This window comes from Cydia amplana, chromosome 9 (genome assembly GCF_948474715.1).
Source record: "Cydia amplana chromosome 9, ilCydAmpl1.1, whole genome shotgun sequence".
Classification (NCBI taxonomy): domain Eukaryota; kingdom Metazoa; phylum Arthropoda; class Insecta; order Lepidoptera; family Tortricidae; genus Cydia; species Cydia amplana.
The window spans coordinates 11,437,434-11,460,946 of NC_086077.1; the positions used below are offsets into that span (position 1 = coordinate 11,437,434).

Genomic DNA, 23,513 nt, shown 5'->3' on the forward strand with positions numbered 1-23,513 from the left:
ATGTACAGTCAAGTGTAAAAATATGGGTGCATATAACTTATACTCAGTGGCGCTCTCTTGTGTCAGAGGCCAAGATTTGGGTCACTGAGCCAGTGATGTATGTATGTACTGTGTATGTATGTACTATGTATGTATGTATAACTTACTGATAAATATGTCCCATGATTCTTAATTCGCTGGCATAAAATCTATGGGACATACTTTCGAGTATGATGTGTGCACCCATATTTTTACACTTGACTGTAAAGAATATACTTGTACAAATAAATTTTTATTTTGCCATTGTAATATGCAACAAAATACGAAGTATTTTCTCATGTCCATGGTTATTTTTGCTTCCAGACATCTCTTGCAATGACCCAAACGCAGCAACGCCTCCCGAGGGCTGCGCCATCAACTGCAACCGATTTTGCACAAACTACATAAACAACCGGACGAACCCTTGCCCACGCCTTGCCTGCGACCCAAACAAGTGTGGCTGCATAGATGGCACCTTCTATGATAAAAACAGAGGAAAGTGCGTGCCCGGTGAATGTTGTACCCCGCAAGACTAAAAAATAAACTTATGTTTCTTTTTTAAGTTTTATTTATTTGACTTCTGCCAAATACAACGTTATACTTATACCCACTGACTTAATATAAAAGAAATAGACACACAAAGCAGAACAAAAACGTCAAGAAATGTGGATCCCAATGACGTTTGGCACCATTTGCATTGATGATAAAAACGCTTACGTAAATTTTGAGTCAAGATAAATGTTTCGTACAGAAAAGAGCTTAATGTCGTAAGCATTAAGTGTCAAATTTGCAAACATAAGTACCAACACTGTTAAAAAATTTAGTCCGATGGCACTAAACGTAACGTATTTACGTCAAACAACGTCAAAGGAGAATAATGAACGAATGGAGTCACTTTGGTACACTTTAATATGTATTACTGTACAGGAAAACCAATTGAAGTAATAAATAAAACAAATTTAATTTAATCGGGAGCTCAAATAAAATTAATTCGTGGTTCAAATTCAAACAAATTAAATACCCTATACCCGCACCGATAGCCTATAGTATATTAAGGTCAATTCGTAACTTGCAAGCAAATAAAACAGTCATAGTTTTACAATGGGTACCATCACATATTGGGATACCGGGCAACGAGGAGGCAGACCGACTCGCTAAAGAGGCGGCAACGGACGGACCGGGTACTAGGTGGTTGCCATGCCATAATGATCTTTTGTATGGAGTGAAACAGAAGTGCTTTGATATGTGGAAAGAATATTTTAATGAAAGATCGCTAAGCAAAGGTATCTGGTATCGGACTATACAACCCAATCTGCTACGGACCCCTTGGTTTGTAGGGTTAAATATGGCCAGATCGGATATTGTTACTGCTCTCAGACTGCGTTCCGGACACATACCATTAAATAGTTTCGGATTCATCATGGGTAAGAACCAGTCTCCAAACTGTACCGAATGTGGGGTAAAGGAAGATGTGTTCCATATCTTGGTTGAGTGTGTCCGAAACGAGGCTGAGAGGGTAAATTTCATGCAAAAATACAATTGTAATTTATATGACATAGGTGAAGCTAACATAATTTTAGCCTTCCCACAATCAAAAAAGGATATGAAAATATATGAAATTGTTAACCTAGGCATTAAGCGTAGATAATAAGAGTTGATTTGTTTTGCTATGTCACAATAAGGGTGACATTTTCAATTGTGAAAAAACCCTTTTTTCTTTAATAAAGATTAAAAAAAAAAAAAAAAATACACAGTTATTTAATAAGTAGAGTAGAAAAAAATCCAATCAGTATCTAAATGTCCCCGTGCACCCGCGCTATGAGTATAGCGCGGGTGCACGGGGACATTTAGATACTGATTGGATTTTTTTTATAAAGTTTACCTATACTTTATAAAAAAAATCCTGTGGTTGTCACTGTGTTCCGACAGGTTTAGCATTTACAGTTAGTCGATATAAGCCCTTATTGGTGGTGTATATGTCGGAAACAGGGAAATGGGCCGAACACACAAGTGCCGTTATGCCTTGTTTAAAACTGCATCACCCCTATCTCTTGCTATAATTAAATAGCAGTCCACTTTGCACGTCGCATAGGTTTTCTTGGAAATCTTGAATTTAAACATAATATTATTTCTTATGAATTCCATATAAAAATATAAAAAAATATTGACCTCACATCGACTCATTAGATTTTTGTTCCTTAACATCCCTTCTTTGGTACTAACAAATTAATTTATTCAAAACCATAAAATTACCACCAGATTACATAAATTATGTAATGCTATCCAAAGAACTAACCGAAAGAAATACATTCCATCCTTTTTCCTTGTTTTATCATTGTTATTTTTACATATTTTAACGGCACATTTCGTAATTGTTGACAACTTCACATTTGAGCGTTTCAAACAAGACTAAACGAAAAAGTAATGCATGATCTGTTTTGACATCACTTTTGTGGGGCCATTTTTGGCGGCTGATTGGGTATCCAGTTCTTTATACTATATCAATGCTTATACCCCAGGTCTTAACACTCTTAACTCAAGAGTTGGTGGGTTTGTATTTATTAGCCGGGTCCATACAGAGTGAGCATCGTCGGCGTGCAAAATAATTATTACAGTACATATGGGGCTACTTTTCCGCACTAGTGCGTAAAATATAACTTTTCGTGCGTATGTCGAAGTGCCATATGTACTGTAAAACGTTGTTCGATACACGTGCGAATAGGTAATTCGCAACTCGTGTCGATTTAAAATACTCCCTTCGGTCGTGTTTTAATTTATCGCCACTCGTTTCAAATTTCCTCTTTTTCGCACTTGTATCGAAAATAACTATTTTCCCACGGCATTTATAATCATTCGTGTGGTAGATAACTATTAGACCACATCACCCGGAAACCTCTGATAAGCTCAACTTTGAAATATTGGCTCTGTTCAATATTATAACATTCATCGGTCGGAGTTGCGATAAATGTATGTTCATGTTAACAGCACAAAATCGTAATGAACGTTTTTAATAGTTTATGTGTCTTTCTGTTGTTCTATGGAGTCGGTGAGTATGCTAAAATTATTTTTATAACTTCATTTAATGAAGTTGTAGGAGTTATGGTTAAGCAAAGAGAAGAAGAAACTTTATATCGCCAGATCTAGTCGGAGCTATCTGTCCACCCGGACTTCTTGTTAAAAATAAGTGTTACGTGAACAACGTTTTGTGGGCGTTTTTTTTTTGTTGTCCCAAACACTTTTTTTTTCTAATTTGAGTTTTTTTATGTTATTTCTACTCAGAATCACGAGCTCTTTCTATCCTAAAATCCTAATAGGAAAAAAAAAGTGTCCCAAGGTTTTTATTTCCATTCCGTCACCATTTTTCATAGACTTTGTATGGTGGAAATTTTGGGACACTTTTTTTCTCCTATTAGGATAGAAAGAGTTCGTGATTCTGAGTAGAAATAACATAAAAAATCCCAAATACGAAAAAAAAGTGTTTGGGACAACAAAAAAAAACGCCCTTGTACGGAACACTAAAAACGTAATGGGGTCAATAATCCACTGATTGTGTAGGTTCCAAGTCTTTTGTTTTGGACTTTTGCAGGACCCATGCACTTTTGGAGCTTTGCGTGCTTATCCTCATTGAATATTTAATACTTGTCTTTTAATATACCCTTCGATCAACACGGGCTTCCGGCACGGAAGGGATAGGCCCAAGCGATATCTTGACATTCAAATCATTCTGCCATTTTTCGCGGGGGGGAACGTGCACACAGTCGCACTTCTCACACACTTACATACAAAATCTAATCTGTAATGACGACACAAATACATAGAAAATGACACCCTACACAGACAAATCTTGCACACCTCGATCTGTTTTTGTGTACGGACGAGTCACAAGTGTCACAACACGCACACTAACACATTTTCGTCAAAGAATTTTATCGTTTTCTGAGAGATGAGAAATCGGATTTGTCGCTCGACCGATCCGCAATTTGTACTGGGCGAGGAAAATCGATAAATCCAGCAATTACATGAGACTAAAAAATAATAATTGTGTTTAAATGTAATTAAACGTATGACAAAAAAATATTACATGTGAAATGTAACACCTTCTTTTTGTAAATTTGATGTCCCCGACCTCTTTTTACAACAAAAAACCGAGCAATTAGGCATTTTTTCTGCTGCTGTATTCACTCGCGCGTCTGGACTCGGTTTAGTTTAAAATCCGAGCGCAACTAGTTTTATTACCCGCGCTAGATCAGTTGATCTTGTACCTAGGCAGAGGGGAAATAGTGTGAATGCCGCATCCCTTCCGTGTTGATCGAAGAATATACCTATACCTACATTGATTAATTCAAATTGCTGCAAGTTGTAGATGGAAAATTTCGTAATGACTACAAGTTTTACGAGGCGGCAGGAGGTTGGTTCAAGCTACATGAGGTGCCGGCTTCATGGAACAATGCGTGGTATAAATGTTTTAGAGAAGGTGAGTTTCTAGTATTAATCAAACCTTATCTATTTGAGTTGAAACCTTCATATAAGTAATGAATCCTTTGTACACCAATAACACTTAAAAATATCGAGGATTATAAACGGGCCCCTGGTAGCGCAAGAACATATTTTATTTATTAGTTTTATCCTGGCATATGCTGTCAAAATATCTTTTATTACTTCCAGGTTAGTTTATAGTTATTTGTGCCAATGAAGTTGGCGTGTGAGTGTCTTCTTAAATCCCATTATTGTCTGCTGTCTATGGACGGCAGCTTACATCCTGAAGAAAAATGTGTCCATGATAGTTATTTGATAATGTGTAGTTGAAACGTTTGGGACTGCGCAATTTTAATTAATCTCCATTGCAGGTGCTGTCCTTGCGTCCCCAGAAAATGAAAATCTATTTTCCACTATGAAGACTCTAGTGGCTGAGCACACCAAATCGTGCGGCGTATATACGGGGATCCACGCCACATTTTCTAAGGGGGACTATTACTCTATCGAAGGTAGGTACAGTAGGCTTTTCTTGCCCAACCACACAAACAACTGAACTAAGTGACATCAAAAAACTTTGATTTTGGGCTTTATTGCGCAGAAATACGGTAAACAATTGAACGAGTGACGCTCTCGCTCGCCAGCGAGATGCCCTGAGAGATGTCAAATATCATTTCCAGAAACTTATTGAATTCGATCGAGTTACCTGCAATAATAATGTTACACAATAAAGGCCGCTAAAATCTGTGACGCTCTCTTATTGCGCAAATATATAAAAATGTGTTAGATAAGTATTTTCGGCCCTTGTTGCGTAACATATGATTGCTGGTGACTGTATGAACTACTAAGATTTATTTAATTTATGGTATCTATTGCCCTCTTTGAATGGAAATGTAGGTACCCCGCTCTCGAAGATCCCCGTATTCTGGGCCCCGGATGAACCGGACAATTTTCAAAATGGCGAAGACTGCATCGTCATGTTGCTGAATGGAACAGTAGCGGACGTACAGTGTACAGACGTGTACCCTTTCCTCTGCTTTAAAAAGAAGACTAAAAACATGTTTACGAGCGGATGCGGCACGGTTGATACAGGTGTGTACTCGTACATCTGGTGGATGTTTTTCATTTTTGTGATATTTACACTATTATCAATTTTGCAAATTATGTTTTTACGAAATGTCACATTAAATATTTTACCCAGTTATGCTTACTACAAACCTACATTTTATCGACACCATCAAAACTCTTTTACAATGTCTAATAAATTGTGCGCGCCTTTTGCAAATCGCCAGCTCACTGCAAGCGCATTAAAAATATTAAAATGCACTACGAAAATCACCCAAGCCATAAACAACTATTTTGCCAATGATTCGTCGTTCTTGACGCACCTTAGAGATGTTTTGAGGTATCTAAAAGTGACTTATGTACCTAGGGTACACCTTTGACCCACGGACCGGTAGTTGTTACAAGTTCCACCGGCTGCCGCAGACTTGGCACCGTGCCTTCGCCGCATGTTCAGGCGAGGGTGGTCACTTGGCTATCATCAACAGTGACCTGGAAGCCCAGGTAATGCGTTCGTCTCATGTTATCTTTTGCGTTTGTAGTCGCAAGTTTGGCATGCAGTCGATAGCCCTAAATGGAACGTTACCGTATCGTGCATCGTACATCCCTATAGAAAAGAGAATTTAAAATATAGGCGGATTGTCAAAGTAAATTATGTAGCCACAGTCGATTTATTGCCATCTTTCGACAGAAGATTAAAACTTTTAAAACACCATTATGGTGCAATCTTATCGAGCGATGGCGCCATTATGTCTCATTTTGCAAACGATTATTTTTTTAATATTTACCTTTATGAGTGTAATATCTATTGTATATAGCGTCGTGTGATTCTGCCAGGTCATCAAGGAGCTGTACGGAAAGAACCCTGACTCCACTATGCCGGGAAACTTTGTGAAGCATTCTTCTCATATTGGCCACTGCGACTGGGGCGAGCGAGGACTATGGCTTACTATTCATGGTATGCTAACGGTATTTCAATGTGTGAGCACCTAGTGCTTTCCGAACCCTACATAATACGTGTTTTTAATGAAAACCCAATATACAAAGAAATGTACGTTATGTACGGATCAGAGGGCCTACCGCGAACCAGCACGTTCGACGTGTTGTAAATTCGTACGTAAGTGTGACAGGGAGGTAACACGTCGAACGTGGTTCGCGGTAGGCCCTCTGACGTAATAAGCCCATGATAGACGACTAAAGTCTCTAAAATACTGTCAGAAACGCCCTATATAAATAAATGTATGTACCTACTTTCCTACTTAAACTACAACGCTTGGCACATAAATACTATGAAGTTTACTAAAGTGACAAAAATCGTTTTTCACAGGACAAACGCTAAAAGAGGCAGGCTACGACAAGTGGTCCAACGGGGAGCCGGCAAATTCTACGCAAGCCTCTACAGGACAATACTGCGGCGCCGTGCACCGACCCGGCACTCTCAACGACGTGTGGTGCAACATGCCCACTCCCTTCATCTGTGAGAAAGCGCCAGACAGCTTGGTTGATGACGAATAGGTTGCGGAGGTCCAGGAGCTCGGTATCAACCAGCCAAATAACAATATTAACAACTAGGAATTTTCAATTAAGAATTAGTTATTAGTTGTCATCTATATCGAAACGCTTTTTAGGGTTCCGTAGCCAAATGGCAAAAAACGGAACCCTTATAGATTCGTCATGTCTGCCTGTCTGTCTGTCTGTCTGTCTCTCTGTCTGTCCGTCTGTCTGTCCGTCCGTATGTCACAGCCACTTTTCTCCGAAACTATAAGAACTATACTGTTGAAACTTGGTAAGTAGATGTATTCTGTGAACCGCATTAAGATTTTCACACAAAAATAGAAAAAAAACAATAAATTTTTGGGGTTCCCCATACTTCGAACTGAAACTCAAAATTTTTTTTTCATCAAACCCATACGTGTGGGGTATCTATGGATAGGTCTTCAAAAATGATATTGAGGTTTCTAAACTGAATAGTTTGCGCGAGAGACACTTCCAAAGTGGTAAAATGTGTAACTTCTAAAATAAGAGAATGATAAAACTAAAAAAAATATATGATGTACATTACCATGTAAACTTCCACCGAAAATTGGTTTGAACGAGATCTAGTAAGTAGTTTTTTTTATACGTCATAAATCGCCTAAATACGGAACCCTTCATGGGCGAGTCCGACTCGCACTTGGCCGCTTTTTACTATAGAAATAGAGATGTGTCCCGATTAAGAATTTACTTTTGAGAGTCTGCTGACCCGAAAAGGTCAGGTTTCGATGTCGAAAGGTGGGATTCGAGGGGTTAACATATCTACAGTCATGCGATTCGACGTAAGGCTCTATAATTATGACAACAATTAGTCCCGGTTTATATAAGTACCTCCAATCCACATCAAATAATTAACCGTTCTTTTTTGTGCCAACCATTGCATAATTTGTAGTAATTCGTGGATAATGTCGTTGGCTATGCATTAAGTTAATCTTGATTTGTAACACTAAAATGTAACATTATATTGTATAGTTGTTTGTTATCCCTAAAATGGATAAAATAAAATAAAATAAAATAAAATAAAATAAACACTGCGGTATGGTGCAAACATCTGGTCCTTTTAACTAATCGGTCCGGTCTATTTAATTATGGTCGACAAATTCGACTTTGCAGCATTGCTCCGGACGCTGTGAGAATTGGCGTGGATAGAATTTACTAGGACCTTTTTGTGTGGGTCAGATATTTAGGCAAGTTATTAGTCTACTGCGTTGGTGTACTGATTAATTCTTAAAATCCAACTAAAAATAGGTAAGTAAATAAACCAGCTTCAGGTAAGTCTTTTTATTTATCGAGCCCAAGTTAGGCAGATTAAACTTAGTCTTTTTTTTCTAACAATAAAGGATACCTTAAAACATATATTTTGTATTTAATTGGTAACTTCTGCGACCTCTTTATCTGAAAACAAATCGGATTATATTTGTTGTGTACTCAGTGAATGGAACATTATGGATGGATATAACTAATTCCATCCATAATGATCTATTTTTACGTAAGTATTACAGTGACTAAGAAATGCAATCTCGAATCAAAATTGGCGATTCGTGATCTCGACGGCCAGACTTAGAAATCGAGATAAGACAAAACTTTATTAATATAAATTACTAAAAGACATAGAATATAAAACTAAAACTAACTGCAATTAAAATAACTAAAACTAAAAATTTAAAATACCTATCAAAATAAGACAAAAATGAATAACATTCCATAAGAACCCAGTATATACTACCTATTTAGGGTATTCTGCGATATTTGCAAAATAAAACCACAAAATATATGTCCACTAAATTTTTCCGCATAGAGTGCACCACACGCTCTTATCGTCAGCTAAAGCCGGTCGCACACACAGTAGCAATATAAATCTAGGCTCAAAAATGTTACTCAAAACGAAGTAATTTACAAGCGTCAATCTTTTAATCTCGTTCGAGACCTCGAAAATAATAATCGAGATCTCGACCAAGATTGCAAAAATCGAGATTTACTGCCGTCGAGATTAAATCCGATCGTGATCTCGCGAGATCGTGATTGCATTTCCTAACACTGATATAATCCAGTTATTTGACTGTTAGAACGATGTTACAGACAGACTGACCCATTAATTCACCTTCCGTAGGAGGTACACCGTTAACCAAAATAATGTAGTAATGTGGCTTGATAGGTACTTACGTTGGTCTGATAATCTTCTATGGCTGTGTACTATTGGATAATCGTCTGTTCTACTGCTGCTGGCTACCGGAGTAATGTATTTATCCGTGTTGGGACTGTCGGTTAACTTTGTAACTATTGGTTCGCCACTGTTGTCCTGTGACATAAAATTTATAAAAATATTTATCAATAATTCTCATACCCCGTGGTTATACATATAACTAGCGACCAGCGACCCGCCCCGGCTTAGCACGGGTTACACAAAACCTTAACAAATTACACACTTAAACCTTCCTCAAGAATCACTCTATTGATCGGTGAAAACCGCATCAAAATCCGTTCAATAAACTTAGAATAAATTTAAAAGTGGAAAAATTACTGTCTTGGGTGAGACTTGAACTCACGGCCTCTGGAGTTCAAGTCTCACCCAAGACAGTAATTTTTCCACTTTTAAATTTATTCTAAGCTTAATAGCATCGTTCGCAGACGTTTCTGCTTGTTAAAAATTAAAATCCGTTCAATAGTTTTTGAGTTTACCGTGAACATACATACATACATACAGACGTGGCGGGGGACTTTATTTTACAAGGTGTAGTGAAGCAGATATCCCACTATGGCCTGAGTTATAATTCCATCTAACATTTTATAGAAAAACATAATGAAATCACCTGGGATTCATGTCTGAGTGGCGTGTGCCGCAATAGACAGTGGGCTCATTCATTATACGTCATTGTAATCCACATAAAAGAGGGAACCTTTCAAGCTACACAAAATAAAACGTTGACAAAGCCCTCCCAAAAGCCCCAAGGCTTACACGTCGCCATTCAACAGACATCAAGTAAGAGCAAACTCATCATATGTGAAGTTGGAACAGGAAAGTTTTCCCAAGTAGCATTTCAAGCTGTATAAAAGCTGTATATAAGTTTATTTGTATACTATAAGCTGTACACTTAGGCTGTACAAAGTCTGTATAAGCGCTTATACAGCCCTTATAAGTTAAAAAAGGGCCCAAATTATACAGCTTTTCGCGTTATTGGAGCTGTAGAGTAGCTGTATATAAGCTGTATAAATTGTATAATAGCTGTATTATAGGTGTAATTTGGTGTAAAGGAAACCTTAACACTACAGATAATATCTTATAAGTATGATTTAAGAATATAAGTTGTAAATAAGTTTTTAAAAAGAAATACAAGAGAATAAAAATAATTTAAGAAACTAAAATGTCTTCTTGTTCATTCGTAATATATATTTGTAATGGCGACAAATGTCATAAGTGGATGATAAGTAAGGGACTTTAAATATTAATAAAGGACCTTGGGAGCGGATATTATATGGGTACCTAAGTGCCGATTAATATTTATTGTGAACCTGTGTATATTTACCGGCAAAATATTCACGCGCTTGCAAAATAATCACGAGAAACACAAGTAAAATAAAATAATTGCTAAGTTAGTGTTTGTTTTTAAGGTTAGAATGTATTTTTTTTTATTAAATATAATTTCTTTTGCTATAGCCATTATAGTCAATTTATTTTAAGCTGGTAATCTTAAAACGGCTTTAGTTTTTGCTAAAAATTTGCAAGTATTTCTTTAATTACATTTTTAAATACGTTTTTATTCATTGTAAAATGGCGACAATTTTTGAACAGCCTACAAGATAGTTGGAGAGCATTATAATCTTAGTAGCTTTACTATGTAATTAGTGGAATAACTTTTATAGCTTTTGGATTCAAATCAGCTTTAAAATAGAATATTTTTAATCGTTTGGCTGTATTTTGGTTCTCCTTACATAAGGTATAATCCTTCAGTTTTATAATACACTCGGTGAGAACTCGTAAAACTATACTATACTTATACGAGTGTCAAATTACGCCACAAAATTGCTTTAATCGGCTCTGTCAGTAATACAGAAAAAAGCTGTACTATAGCTATCATTTATTCTTTTAGTTTTAGTTTTAGGCAGAAGTTATACAACTATTATACTTATAGGAGAGTAAAATTACACCATAAGAAATAGTTTTAAAACGGAGTTGACGGATACTTTTGTACAGCTACAAGTGCCAAGTGATACTACAATACAGCCAATATACAGCTTTTACGCTAAAATTAGCTTGTAGTGTCTCACAACTCTTAAAGTTTTAAAACGGAGTTTACAGATACTTTTGTACAGCTACAAGTCCCAAGTGATACTACAATACAGCCTGTATGTGTGTAGCCTTTAAGGATAGAATTAGCTTGTAGTGTCACACAACACCTAAAGTTTTATAGTAGATTTTTTATATTCTGATAAAGCACCTCATGCTTACGCAGTATCCTTTATAATGCTTTTATACAACTTGAGCTGTACAATAACTGTAAAATACCTTTTATACAGCTTAAATCTTTTCTGACACCCTTATACGTCCCTTAAATTACTCTAAGTTCTAAATTGGCTGATATATTGACTTTGCCGACACTTACATGCTACTTGGGTTACTTCCATAAGACCCAATACTGCTTAACCTTTTCGACGCCGTAATACTATTACTAATTATTCTGTGACGCCGTGTCAAACACAAAAGCTGTCACGCTGACGCAACGTCACCGAAGTGTCCAAACTGAAATTGAACTTTATGCATATGCACGATTTAGGTAATATAATATAATTAGGTTGATTTAGGTAATAGAATATAATTAGGTTGATTTTGGTGATTCAGGTCAAAGGTTAGGTAGTAAAATTCTCCTTTGGCTTAGAGGGCTAAAATAACCAAAAAAATGTAAAAATATAGACGACTAAATTGCATCGAAGTGTCAGTTCTGTTACGACGGTATTATCCATTTACCTATCCAATTTATTTGTCCAATGTGCATTGCGTCTCACTCTCTCATTAAGCAAAATGTGAGACGCAAATACACATTGGACCAAGATATTGGACAGATGGAATACCAACCTTATATTGATGTGAGTAAGTAGAACTCATAACAAAGTGCGATACTACTTCTTTTACCTATCCTTCACTCTCGTTTACTGCGTTTTGGTCCTTTGGCGTATTTGTCTATTGATTCAAAAATGAAAAAAAAAAAAATCTATTACCGGAGAAATCTTCCCATCCAGTTCCCTTCGTTCTTCGACAGTACATAGTTTAGAGCACGGTATGTCATCACTCGTGTTGCATGGTTCTACAGGCTGGTCAAAGTTTATCTTCAAGGATGTAGTCTGGAACAGTTCCTCACACGACCTTGCAGTATCTATTTCCAATTTTCGTAGAGTTTTCTAAGCAGAAAAAGTAAGTAAGTACCTACCTAATACACAAACACGTATATACAAGAAAATAGGACTAGCTACGCATCAACAAGACGAAAATTGCAAGTGCCTTTGCCAAGATGAGTAAACTATTCATTAGGAAAGTCCATATCTGGCTAACGCGCCGCGATTAAGTAGGTATGCTTTTTGCGAAAAGCTCGCTAACTGCTCGCGAGCATTAGGGCTGAATTAGACGGCGCGCGAACTCGCTAGCGATTTTAGTTGCGGACTGCTGGTCGCATCGTCTAAATGAGCCCTTTTACGCGTGCAGAGTATGAGCGCACGTGCAGAGCGCGAACGATTTGCGAAAGGTGCACTAGAGACGTGATTATAAAATGTCATCTCGGGGTACGGCAGTGACCACAGACCTAGAATCCGCTCGCGCCAAGTTAAGCATTAAGTCAAGCATACGTTTTACGGGAAACATTTCAAAAGTAAAGATAGGCCCGTTACTATAATTCCGAGCGAACATGCGTGCACCAACGAACATGTGCAAACGCGATTTGTGTACCAACGAACTGGCACTTCGTGGTGCCCGTAAGGCCACATTGCAAAATAATACATATAAGTTAATGTTTAAGGGATAAAATAGAGATGGCAAAATAGGTACAAAACTAACCTTGTACGCGAAGCTCGACGCCTCGCTTAGCCTATCAGTGGGCATACCTTCACCCATATAATTACCACATTGGCAACACAAGAAGCTACAAAAGAACACTAGCCAATCAGAGACGATATATACATGCTCCCGAAGGTTCAAAAACTTCGCGACGACATGGTGGATATCGTAAACACTTATCTCCATACTTTTTTGGGGTTTTGATGATTTTTTGAACTTTTTATTTCTTAAGTTATTATTATTTGTGTAAATAGTAAGATCTATTTACTGTGGGAGCCTGGAAGGGAAAAATCAGGAAAAATGGTATGAGAAACTGGTGTGATAAATGTCAGTATTTGTCAATAAGTTACTCTTTCATAGTCTATGGTATTTATTTGTCAAAACATGGTCAAAACCTCCAAGGTCAAAACCATGCTTTATGCATCCTTTATGTAACATTCTTCGGCTTCGGCGACTTATTTAAAGACGGTAGAGTCTGTGCAGAAAGAGAAGAGTCGTGGAATGTATGGGGCCCAATACTTGCCCAATACATTCCACGACTCTTCTTTTTCCGCACAGACTCTAGTTGTCTGTACTAACTAGCTATGGCAACACCACAACATAGAAACGCACAGAGATGCGTGAAGTTCTGTATTCAAATATTCAAATCACCCATTCAGAATAGTCTATTTTTTCGGTTTATTTTTCAAACTTTGATTTAGGTCTCAACTCTCAGTTATCAACTACCCAATTTTAATGCAAAAATACGGGACATGACATCAAAATTTAAAATTGTTCAAAATGAAAACTTGGGACACAATACCTACACGTGCCTACACGTAGACAATAGAAATACCTATACATACACATACATCACATAAGAGCAAAATTATGAATGTATTTAATTTTCACAAGATTACAAAAGGCCTCCATTAGAGTCCCGAAACACATCATTGTGCCTACCTATATCTTGCTTTCCTACAAACCTTTTCTTTGAATATTTTAACTTCAAAAACCTTGGGGCGATCTCCTTAAATCTGTAACGTGAAAACAGCCCACAAATATTTGTTTAGGCATTTAAATATTTATGAAGTCGGGTTTATCTGGGTATAAACACCGCCCTTTTTTTTCCCGGGGAGATTTTACTTAACACCAAAAAATTAAACAAAAAAATAATTCATCCAGCATGCGCGCTTATACTAAAGTAAGAAGCATTTCCTACATTGGCCGGCCATTTCCTATCTCTATCGCACACGCATGACTATACTACTGTCCCGCTCGCACAGTGGCATTAACCGCTGGCGTCATGGTCGGGAAAGCAATAATGATAGGAAAGGGTGAGCCAATGTACGAAATTCTTTGTGCTTACCGTCCCTACTTTAGGCACATTTAGTATTTAAAAATATTGACTATTACTAGCCAAAGTTCCATTACTTCAGTGGGGAACTACACTTCCAAACTTTACTATCGATAGGCGAAAGGTGAATTTGAGTTTTCAGTTCCAGAGACTGAAAATAATCATCTAAACCCTGTTATTTGAGTACATACTTCAATAATATTAGTATTCTGTGCGTATAGGTGGCGTAATGTAATATCTATTTTATATTCTGTGCCCATCCCGCAGTGATCGCGGTGCTCAACACAAATTTGGCACATTATCTTAGGTTAGTTACCTTTTATTCGGAGATTTGGATGATAGGCGCGCAAAAAAGGACTTTCTCCGTCCTTTTACTCATTCTCCACTTTAATTAGGTTTTAGTTTACCGATATCCGATATCGGAAAGAAGCTTCCGATAATCGCAGCCATATCGGAGCCTCCCGTCCCGTCATCAGTTGTCTGACCGATAATATTTGTAATAACACTCGCGTTGACAGTTGCAAACAGACTAATTTTATTTCGTTTTAAATAGGTATACCGTTAACCGAGATACAAGTTGTTGCTTAGCCACTAACAGATGGCAGCACTGGTATACACTTACACATGCAAGATTTTGTTACAATTTAAACAATTTGTGTGTACGTATGTGTAGGCATAATATTTGCTGTAGTGTGCGTGACCGCTAAAGACGGAGCCTCCGCGGCTTATCTTCGTTATTATTGAATAATTTGTAAATATATCTCCAAGTCAAAGAAAAGTTGACAACCTTACGAATGAGAAATTTGTAAAGGTAGAGTAATATGTACCTACAAATGTTCCCTTGTTAGGACATGTACTTTTTCAAAAGTTACAGATGGGAGAAAGTTTGGCGACACGACGGCAGGCATCTGTTATTCTCGTTTCATAACCCGAGCCCGCAGGCGGACATATACACCTACATAGACCACACAGTACTGACCAATATTATTATTTATCACCTTGCAGAGACTGACGACCATTTTTGGTCAAATACTTAGATGTTGAAAGGTGCAAAACTATAATCATCACCACTACAAAAGGTTAATTAAGGCAATTTATTTTGAGTTATTATTGTTGAAAAGTAGTGTAGTGTAATAAAAAATAATGCTCCAATTTTGATAGCTTGAGTAGGTAGATAACGTACGGCGCTATTATGTTTTGTTGTACCTAGATTGTCAAACTTTAACTTTTGAAAACCAGAGTTACCGCATAATATCAATCAACCATGTAGTTGTCGTTGCTGATTTTGATTTTAGTAGGCGCTACGTGCGTCAGCACCTTCGCCGCCTCTCATATCAGTCGCACGGCACGCGCGGCCGTTGCGGCGGCCGAGGCTCAGGCGGCGCTGAAGCGCCAAAATTAAGTATGTACCATTGGGCTCGGGGTATATTTTCGTCCCTATTGCGGTAGAAACGGCGGGCTGCTGGGGTGCTGACGCGAAACAATTTGTGCGTGACATAGGCCGTCGACTTAGGCAAAAGGGAGAGGATCCCCGCTCCGAATCGTTTCTGGTGCAGAGGCTGTCCATAGCCATCCAGCGGGGTAATGCCGTGAGTATTATGGGCACTTTTGCACCGGAAGCGATAAGGAACGGGTTTAACTAGTATTAGTTACGTATGTACAATGAATCTATGATTGCTATCCCCACGATCAGTATTTCAGAAATTAGAGCCGCTATTCGGAAACTCAAACCTAAGTCGTCAGCTGGGCCTGATGGTATACCCCCGTTTCTAGTCAAGGACTGTGTATGCGTGTTAGAACACTCGCTACTTCACAAATACAACCTATCACTTAAGCTGGGCGTATATCCATCCCAATGGAAGGTCTCGAGAGTGACCCCAATTCCTAAGATAAGCAAGTCCTCCGATATCACAAACTTCAGGCCTATTGCTGTATTGTCTGTGTTTGGAAAAGTGTTTGAGACCATTCTAAACCACTGCTTACTTAATCAGATAAATCGTCGACACGATCCACTACTACCAACTACATCTGCTTCTTTGATAGCGTTTTACGCCAAATGGATACTGCACGACAAGTTGATGTTGTTTATTTCGACTTTAAGAAAGCTTTCGACTTAGTTGACAACGATACTCTCCTGTGCAAACTGTCAGCCTTAGGTTTCACCCCTCAACTTCTTGTTTTCTTCTCTGACTACCTCAGGAATCGCACACAATATGTCCAATTAAACTCTTACCAGTCTGAAAGGTATTACACTCGTTCCGGGGTTAGTCAAGGTAGCACTCTAGGGCCTACTCTTTTCTTAATCATGGTCAATGATCTGCCAAGTAATATATCAGGCGTGGAATCACTATTCTATGCAGATGATCTTAAAATAATTCAACCGGTCGTAAATGCATCCGACTGTACGGTACTGCATCAAACAATCAACATGGTTGACAGCTGGAGTAAAACAAACCGCTTGTACCTAAATGAATCTAAGTGCAAAGTAATAAGTTTTAGCCGGTCTGTAGATCCTATCCTCCAGACATATACTCTTACTAACATTCCCCTTGGCCGAGTAACAGAAATAAAGGATCTAGTGTTAACCCTCGACACTAAGCTAAACATGCACTCACACATTATAAAAATCTGCAAAAGTGCCTACAAAATTTTAGGGTTCATTATTAGAACGACTTCTGAATTTCGTGACCCTAAAATCGCAATAATTCTTTATAATGCCTATGTTCGCAGCAAGCTTGAGTACAGTTCTATCGCATGGGACCCTCGGGAAGCAAAATATACCATTATGGTCGAGCGCGTCCAACGTAAATTTGCAAGAAATATTTACAAAAGGTATTACGGATACTACCCGTACTTATTTCCGTCATCCTTTGTATTGGGAATGGTAGGGTTAGAATCTCTCGAGCTAAGGCGTAAGCAAACGCTTGCCTTATACTACTGTCTACTTCTAAGAAATCATATTGACAACCCATCTGTTCTGGAGCGTATGCGTATTTTTACCCCAGACAACTACATAGCTGCAGTAGGGCGTAGCGCACGTAGAGCCAGAAACCTTTTCGCATATCCAAATGTTCGCACCTATCACGGTTCAATCAAACGCACCCACGTACCGAGCAATAGAATTACTAAACAACTTCATAACTACAGTCCAAAACGCAGACATATTCGCTGACAAGTGGCCGTCCCTACAACGTAGTATCAGGATATTTTTAAACTCTACCAATGTTACTTAATATCAGAATTTTTTTTTTTTAATCTCTATGTAACTTAGTAATGCATAATATGTATGTTTAATCCTAGAGATAGTTCGAAAAGTGGATAATGTGTGTAAGACAAGTGTACTAATTTTATGATACTGACTACATATGTATTAACAGTATAAGTGTCTTGGCTATAGCTGTAAACTTATACTTAGTGTTTACCTGAATAAAGAATGTAATTATGTATGTTAATATTTGTAAGTTGATGTACGAGATAACTTTTCTTTAAATTCAATTTAATGAAAGCTACTCCTTTTAGTAGGTACTTAAATATTTTTGTCATAATCATAATTATTACATCTATCATTGTATGTAGAATGATAGGTATAATAATTATGATTATAACAAAAATATCTAAGTGAACCATTAGCACGTTTGTTTTAAATCGTGGTACATAAGGTATCTACAATTAGATATGTCTGTGCCTCAAGCAAAAATTCGTCTTGATCGTGAGTCATACTCGTAATGTAAAGGTCAAATACGCTAAAATACCTTATTTATCCTGAACCTCTCAAACATCAAACATACAGTCAGCCGCAGAAGTTGCTAAGTGGGCGAGGTGTCCAAATTGATCTTGACGCAACTTTATAGTTAAGAGAATAAGAGCGTGTCAAGTTAATTGTGAACATTTCGCCCGTTTAGCAACTTACGCTGCTGACTGTACATGCCAATCATGCCATGCTTTACTCGTATGTTCCTTTGATAGCTTTATAACAACAAAACTACATTAGATGGAATCTAAAGTGAACTAGGTTATTGGAAGAAAGCGACAATCATCGTTTATTATTAAACTAAAGAATGTCTATTACATATTATACCTATAATTGTAATTTTTGACTAAGTCATTCCAGTGACCACTTTACGGTTTTCCTTGATGTTAAGAAATAATACAAATTACAATAATAAAAAGCAGGCTTCTGAAACCGTGCATACGATTTAACCTCATTAGAATTTTAATTAACACTAGAAGAAAAACAGTTCATTTAAAAACAGTTACTTTACGATAATTACAATCCACTTAAGAGCCAACAGGAGTGGTCATTTCTCCATACAAACGTACTCGACTGTTTCCTCCGTGGATTTTGAAGCTAGAGGAATGATTTTTTCAACACAGATTAATATTGTCAATATCTGTGTCGGACCGTTTTGCTTTTTTTGATATTTTAGTTTTTTAAGGCGCTAGAGCCCTTCAAAAATGGTCAAAATGGCGTAATTGACTATGCCGCAATGAGAGGCGTGCTATTCAAAACTGATATCAATTAGTCAAAAAAGCAAAACGGTCTGACACAGATAATGTCATTATCATTTAGATTTCCAAATTTGGTTACGATTGGTTAAGTTTTGGAGGAGGAAACAGTCGAGTACGAAACCTCGATTTTTGAGATTTTTACGCAGGATTTTTCGCCTTGTCCTTATCGCACTAGTTTTAGGAGCCGCTTCCGTTAGCGAGACGGGTATATTTACCTAAAATATTTAAATCTTAGCTCCTGTTGGCTCTTAAGCCCAACATTGTACGTTGCTAATGTTCCTATTTACATAATATTGTTTTCCTACTTAGTCACCACAGAGAACTAAACTAACCAGAGTGACAACTTGATTACGTTAGTGAATGATGATGATAGGCGCCGTCCAGTACAGCTAACCGCACTCAACGCGTCAATTCGTGTACTCAATAAAATTCAACGTGATTTCGCTGTATATATCTGTCGTGATTGTGCCTAAGCACTTTCTTATTTAATATAACGGTTGTACGAATGTGATACTCTGGTTAGTTCAGTACTCTGTGCCATCTCGTAAACTTAAGGCAACTGAACACAGTCCTTTTTATTACTAAGAGCTTAGCTGAGAGCTTTAGGAACCCTATCTCAGCTTAAATCGCTGTACTTATACTAATGTAATTTGGGTCTCAGATACAATTACAAGGAAGTGCTGGTTGCCAAAATAGAGTATTTTTACGACCTATTTTATCATAGGCTTATCAAATAAATGGCTGAACATATTAATTACTAGCTTTTGCCCGCGACTTCGTCTGCGTGGAATCAGTAATTTAGGTACTTAGCTATTATTTTATCCAATCTGCGTTTTGTTGATTCCCCATACAAACTTCGACCCCAATTTTCACCCCCTTAAAGGTTGATTTCTTAAATTAAAACTACCCTTTGTCCTTCCCCGGGACTCAAACTATCTCTATACCAAATTCAACTAAATCGTGCACCAGCGCCGGTGCTACACCGCACGGCCGGGACAGTTCCTATCGACAAAGTTTGTTATGGAGTTGGTGTTAAATCCCCATATAAAATTCCAACCCTTTAAGGGATGATTTCGGGGATAAAAACTATCCTATGTCCTTTCTCGGGACTCAAACAATCTCTATACCAAATATCATCTAAATCGGTTCAGCGGTTTATGCGTGAAGAAGTAACAGCAGACAGACAGACAGACTTCCTTTTATAATTCCGTATGCGTGCAAGTTATCTGCAACTGTTCTGCCATTTCAGTACTCAGGTAAAATGAAACAGGAAATTTAATAAAAATATTTCATGTACCGTGTTTTATGCTGCGCCATATTTGATTTAACGTCGACGAAAGGGGCGTTAGTCGTTCAAAATATTCGACGCAAAATGAAGTCTGCTGCATGGTGATATGCCTGCATTTATTGGAAGGGGTAATTTTAGATGGGACTGTATTAAAATGATCCAGCGTTATTCTTAGGCGAAGGTTTTCGTATCGTTATGGTATGGATGCTTCTAGAACAAGAGCTCAGAAATATAGTATCTCGCACGCAATGTAGGCAATATTTAGATAGAGATGATTAGGTAATTTTGCGTTCATGATACTAATAATGCACACAGACCTGTGCTAAGGACTGTTTCATTTTTGTTGTGTTTATATTGTATATGATATTGTTCAATTTTATACTAAAGAGCTGCAAAAGTTCATACCCACATTATTAATAGAATTCTTTCATAATAGAATAAAGAGAGCCTTAATTTGGAACTGGTGTGGTAAAATTATATATTTGACATTTTGGCAATAGTATAAATAAAGTGACTACCAAAATGACTCAGACTCTCACTTATAAATATTCTAAACGCCAAAATAAATTTAAACAAGCAATTTATATTACTTTTACTTAGTATAAATTGGAATAATTCGTTACAAAACCGATTACATCGCCCTATCTATTCACGTGGTCTTGTTTGTCCTAGAGTCCTGTTTTTTTTAAAGTAGGATGTGAGGAGGTACTGCTAAATGATATGAGGCGAAAACAAACTGAGATAGCCTAAATTATCATGAAAAATTCAAAGTTCGTAATCGCCTTTAATAACCATTAAGGCTAATGAACACCGTGCACATTGTCTATTAGTAAACTCTAGGCGGTGGCACTCCTGGCATTATTATTCGTGGATATTGGCAGTGGCCGAGGACCCCTGGACTATCGCAGATACAATCCATCATTTGGTTGTAACTCTTCATATATGTTCCAGGTTTGCAGTTCAGTACGTCACCTGAAATAATCGTAAAGTATTAGTAAGTATCGTAGTATTTAGTTCTTTAAATTAATAAAAACCCTTCTAAGGGCGCGTGTACACGGTGCCGCCTCCGCGCCGCCGCCGCACGGGCTCATGTACACGCTGCCGCCTCCGCGCCGCCGCACCTTCGCGCTATGTACACGAGACGCGTAAAGCCCGCCGCCGCGCCGCCGAAGGTGCGGCGGCGGCGCGGCGGTGGCACCGTGTACAGGCGCGCTAAAACCTTGATGAAATTTGACCCAACGATAAGTTATTTGATGACCGGTCTGGCCTTGTGGGTGGGTAGTGACCCTGCCTATGAAGCCGATGATACCGGGTTCAAATCCCGGTAAGGGCAATTTTTTATGTGATGAACACAGATATTTGTTCCTGAGTCATAGGCGTTTTCTATGTATTAGCTTAATGTAACTATGTAGGTATGATAAAAAAATAATATGAAAACTTACGTTTATACCACTCTTCATAACTCTCAGTCCTAGGCGGGCTAGGCGGTATGCTTTCACCATAGTCAAAGGAGAGTATCACAAGGAATCCCTGAAATAAGTAAAATTTTCTACCTATCATTAAAACTCGTAAGTAAATATCTACATATACATGGTGTCTCTGACCATGGGGCTTTAAATCCAGGGTTTGATTTTACTCTAGACCAGTCTATAAATGTGAGTTAATAATGCTGCTGCATTCGAATGCCACCAACAGAATATGCACACAGTGGGTAACTGCCGGTTACGGTCGGAAAAATTCATTCCAGTTGCGAATCTATTCCCTTGCATTGCATCATGCTGCATTGCCGTGGAAAATAGTGATGTTACGGTGAATGTCCGTGATATATATTAAGAGGAGTGCAACAACATAGCACAATGATTCTTCAGATTGCAGAGGCGAAAAAAAAAACAATTATCCAGGACAGTACAATTGAAATTGACCTTTCCAGCATCAAATCAGTCAGCAGGAACGTTGCGTGGCAATGCTGTTTGAATTATTCACGACATTTGATTGCCTCGGTAATGCAGCATGCTGTCGAAATCTATCTACAACAATGACGAGACTAGCTACGTTTTATAGAGATAAAAGGCTTCTAAACAAAAGGAAGGAATGGAAAAATTCGCATGCTGTTCTAAAAGGTGTTCTAAAAGGTCGCAAGTTCGAATCTTGTCCGAAGTGATGTTTTTTTTTCATTTTTCGATTAATTAAACAAAATGTATAATTATTGTCAGGTTTCAGCACCGGCGCGCTCTTTCTTTCTTCCGTGGGTTTCAGTAACTCTCTGCTGCAAGTAATTAATAGACTTGTTATTGGGACTAAAGGGATGACTAAGTAGTAGAATAAATAATAAATCAACTTACCAAAATAAAAAAATGCAAATACTTCATTATTTAGTAATTAACAGTTCAAGATGTTTAGAAAAAACTAGGCTTAGCCAGCGTTGCATGTGACTTAAATACGTGTATATGGGTTGCCAATATAATAACCCGTATTACCCCGTACCTACGTTTTGCAGTAAAGGAAAAATTTACCCCCTCGAACAAGATTTTGAACTCGCGACTCTGGGACATTGGTTCACTGCTCTATCTAAAGGAAAAATTAAGAAAAAAAAAAACACATCGAGCGAGATCGGCAAATCTTCGCAGCTCAGTTGGTTTCCTATAGCATAACCAAGGCCTGATTTAGGCGGCGCGCGAGCTCGCATGCGATTTTAGTTACATTGCGGACTGTTGGTTACGTCCAATTTAACCGACCGATCAAAACCCGCAATGTAATGAAACTCGCATGCGAGTTCTCGCATCGTCTAAATGGGCCCCAAGTGTTCGATTCTCGCCCACGGTAGTGATTTTCACATTTTTCCCGATTTCACTACTTATTTCATTTTAATAATTTGGTTTGGCAGATCTCATATTAGCAGCAAAAATTGTAGATTAACCTGAGTAATTTTTCATCAGTCGTGTTTCGGCTTCTATATTCAAAACCATATAAGTATTTATTAAAAAATATACTATGTTACCCGGTAAGACGCAAAAGCGCTATAATTATATAATTTAAAACGACCCCCTTAAACCAAAGTTATATTACTGTAACACCTACAGGTATGTTTTATCCATTATAACCTAAAACTATGTTATTTTATATTTATTTTATTTATCTAGCAGCTAGATTCTAGCTCATAATAAGTCCAGTATTATTCTGGCAACACCGATACTAGCGTACAAATTCGAATTAGCTTAATGGTCCATTTGCGAACAAATAGTTACCCTTAC

The 23,513-nt window shown here is 37.7% G+C and overlaps 3 protein-coding genes across 3 annotated transcripts in view; 1 reads left to right on the forward strand and 2 right to left on the reverse strand.

The window, feature by feature from the left end:
* Positions 1 to 23,513, reverse strand: part of LOC134651124 (nuclear pore complex protein Nup85) — a 329,105-nt gene that overhangs the window by 88,009 nt on the left and 217,583 nt on the right. The window lies entirely within an intron of this gene.
* Positions 3,016 to 7,104, forward strand: LOC134650841 (C-type mannose receptor 2-like). Its single transcript, XM_063505773.1, has 7 exons — positions 3,016 to 3,064; positions 4,376 to 4,492; positions 4,866 to 5,003; positions 5,389 to 5,583; positions 5,924 to 6,057; positions 6,391 to 6,511; positions 6,881 to 7,104. Exons 1-7 carry the CDS (start codon positions 3,016 to 3,018, stop codon positions 7,066 to 7,068), a joined length of 942 nt encoding a protein of 313 aa, XP_063361843.1. The 3' UTR covers positions 7,069 to 7,104.
* LOC134650842 (uncharacterized) lies at positions 8,453 to 13,459 on the reverse strand. The gene is made up of 4 exons (XM_063505774.1): positions 13,130 to 13,459; positions 12,301 to 12,480; positions 9,250 to 9,385; positions 8,453 to 8,481 (listed from the first exon to the last, which is right to left on the reverse strand). The coding sequence occupies exons 1-4, from the start codon at positions 13,313 to 13,315 to the stop codon at positions 8,453 to 8,455; spliced, it is 531 nt and encodes a 176-aa protein (XP_063361844.1). The 5' UTR covers positions 13,316 to 13,459.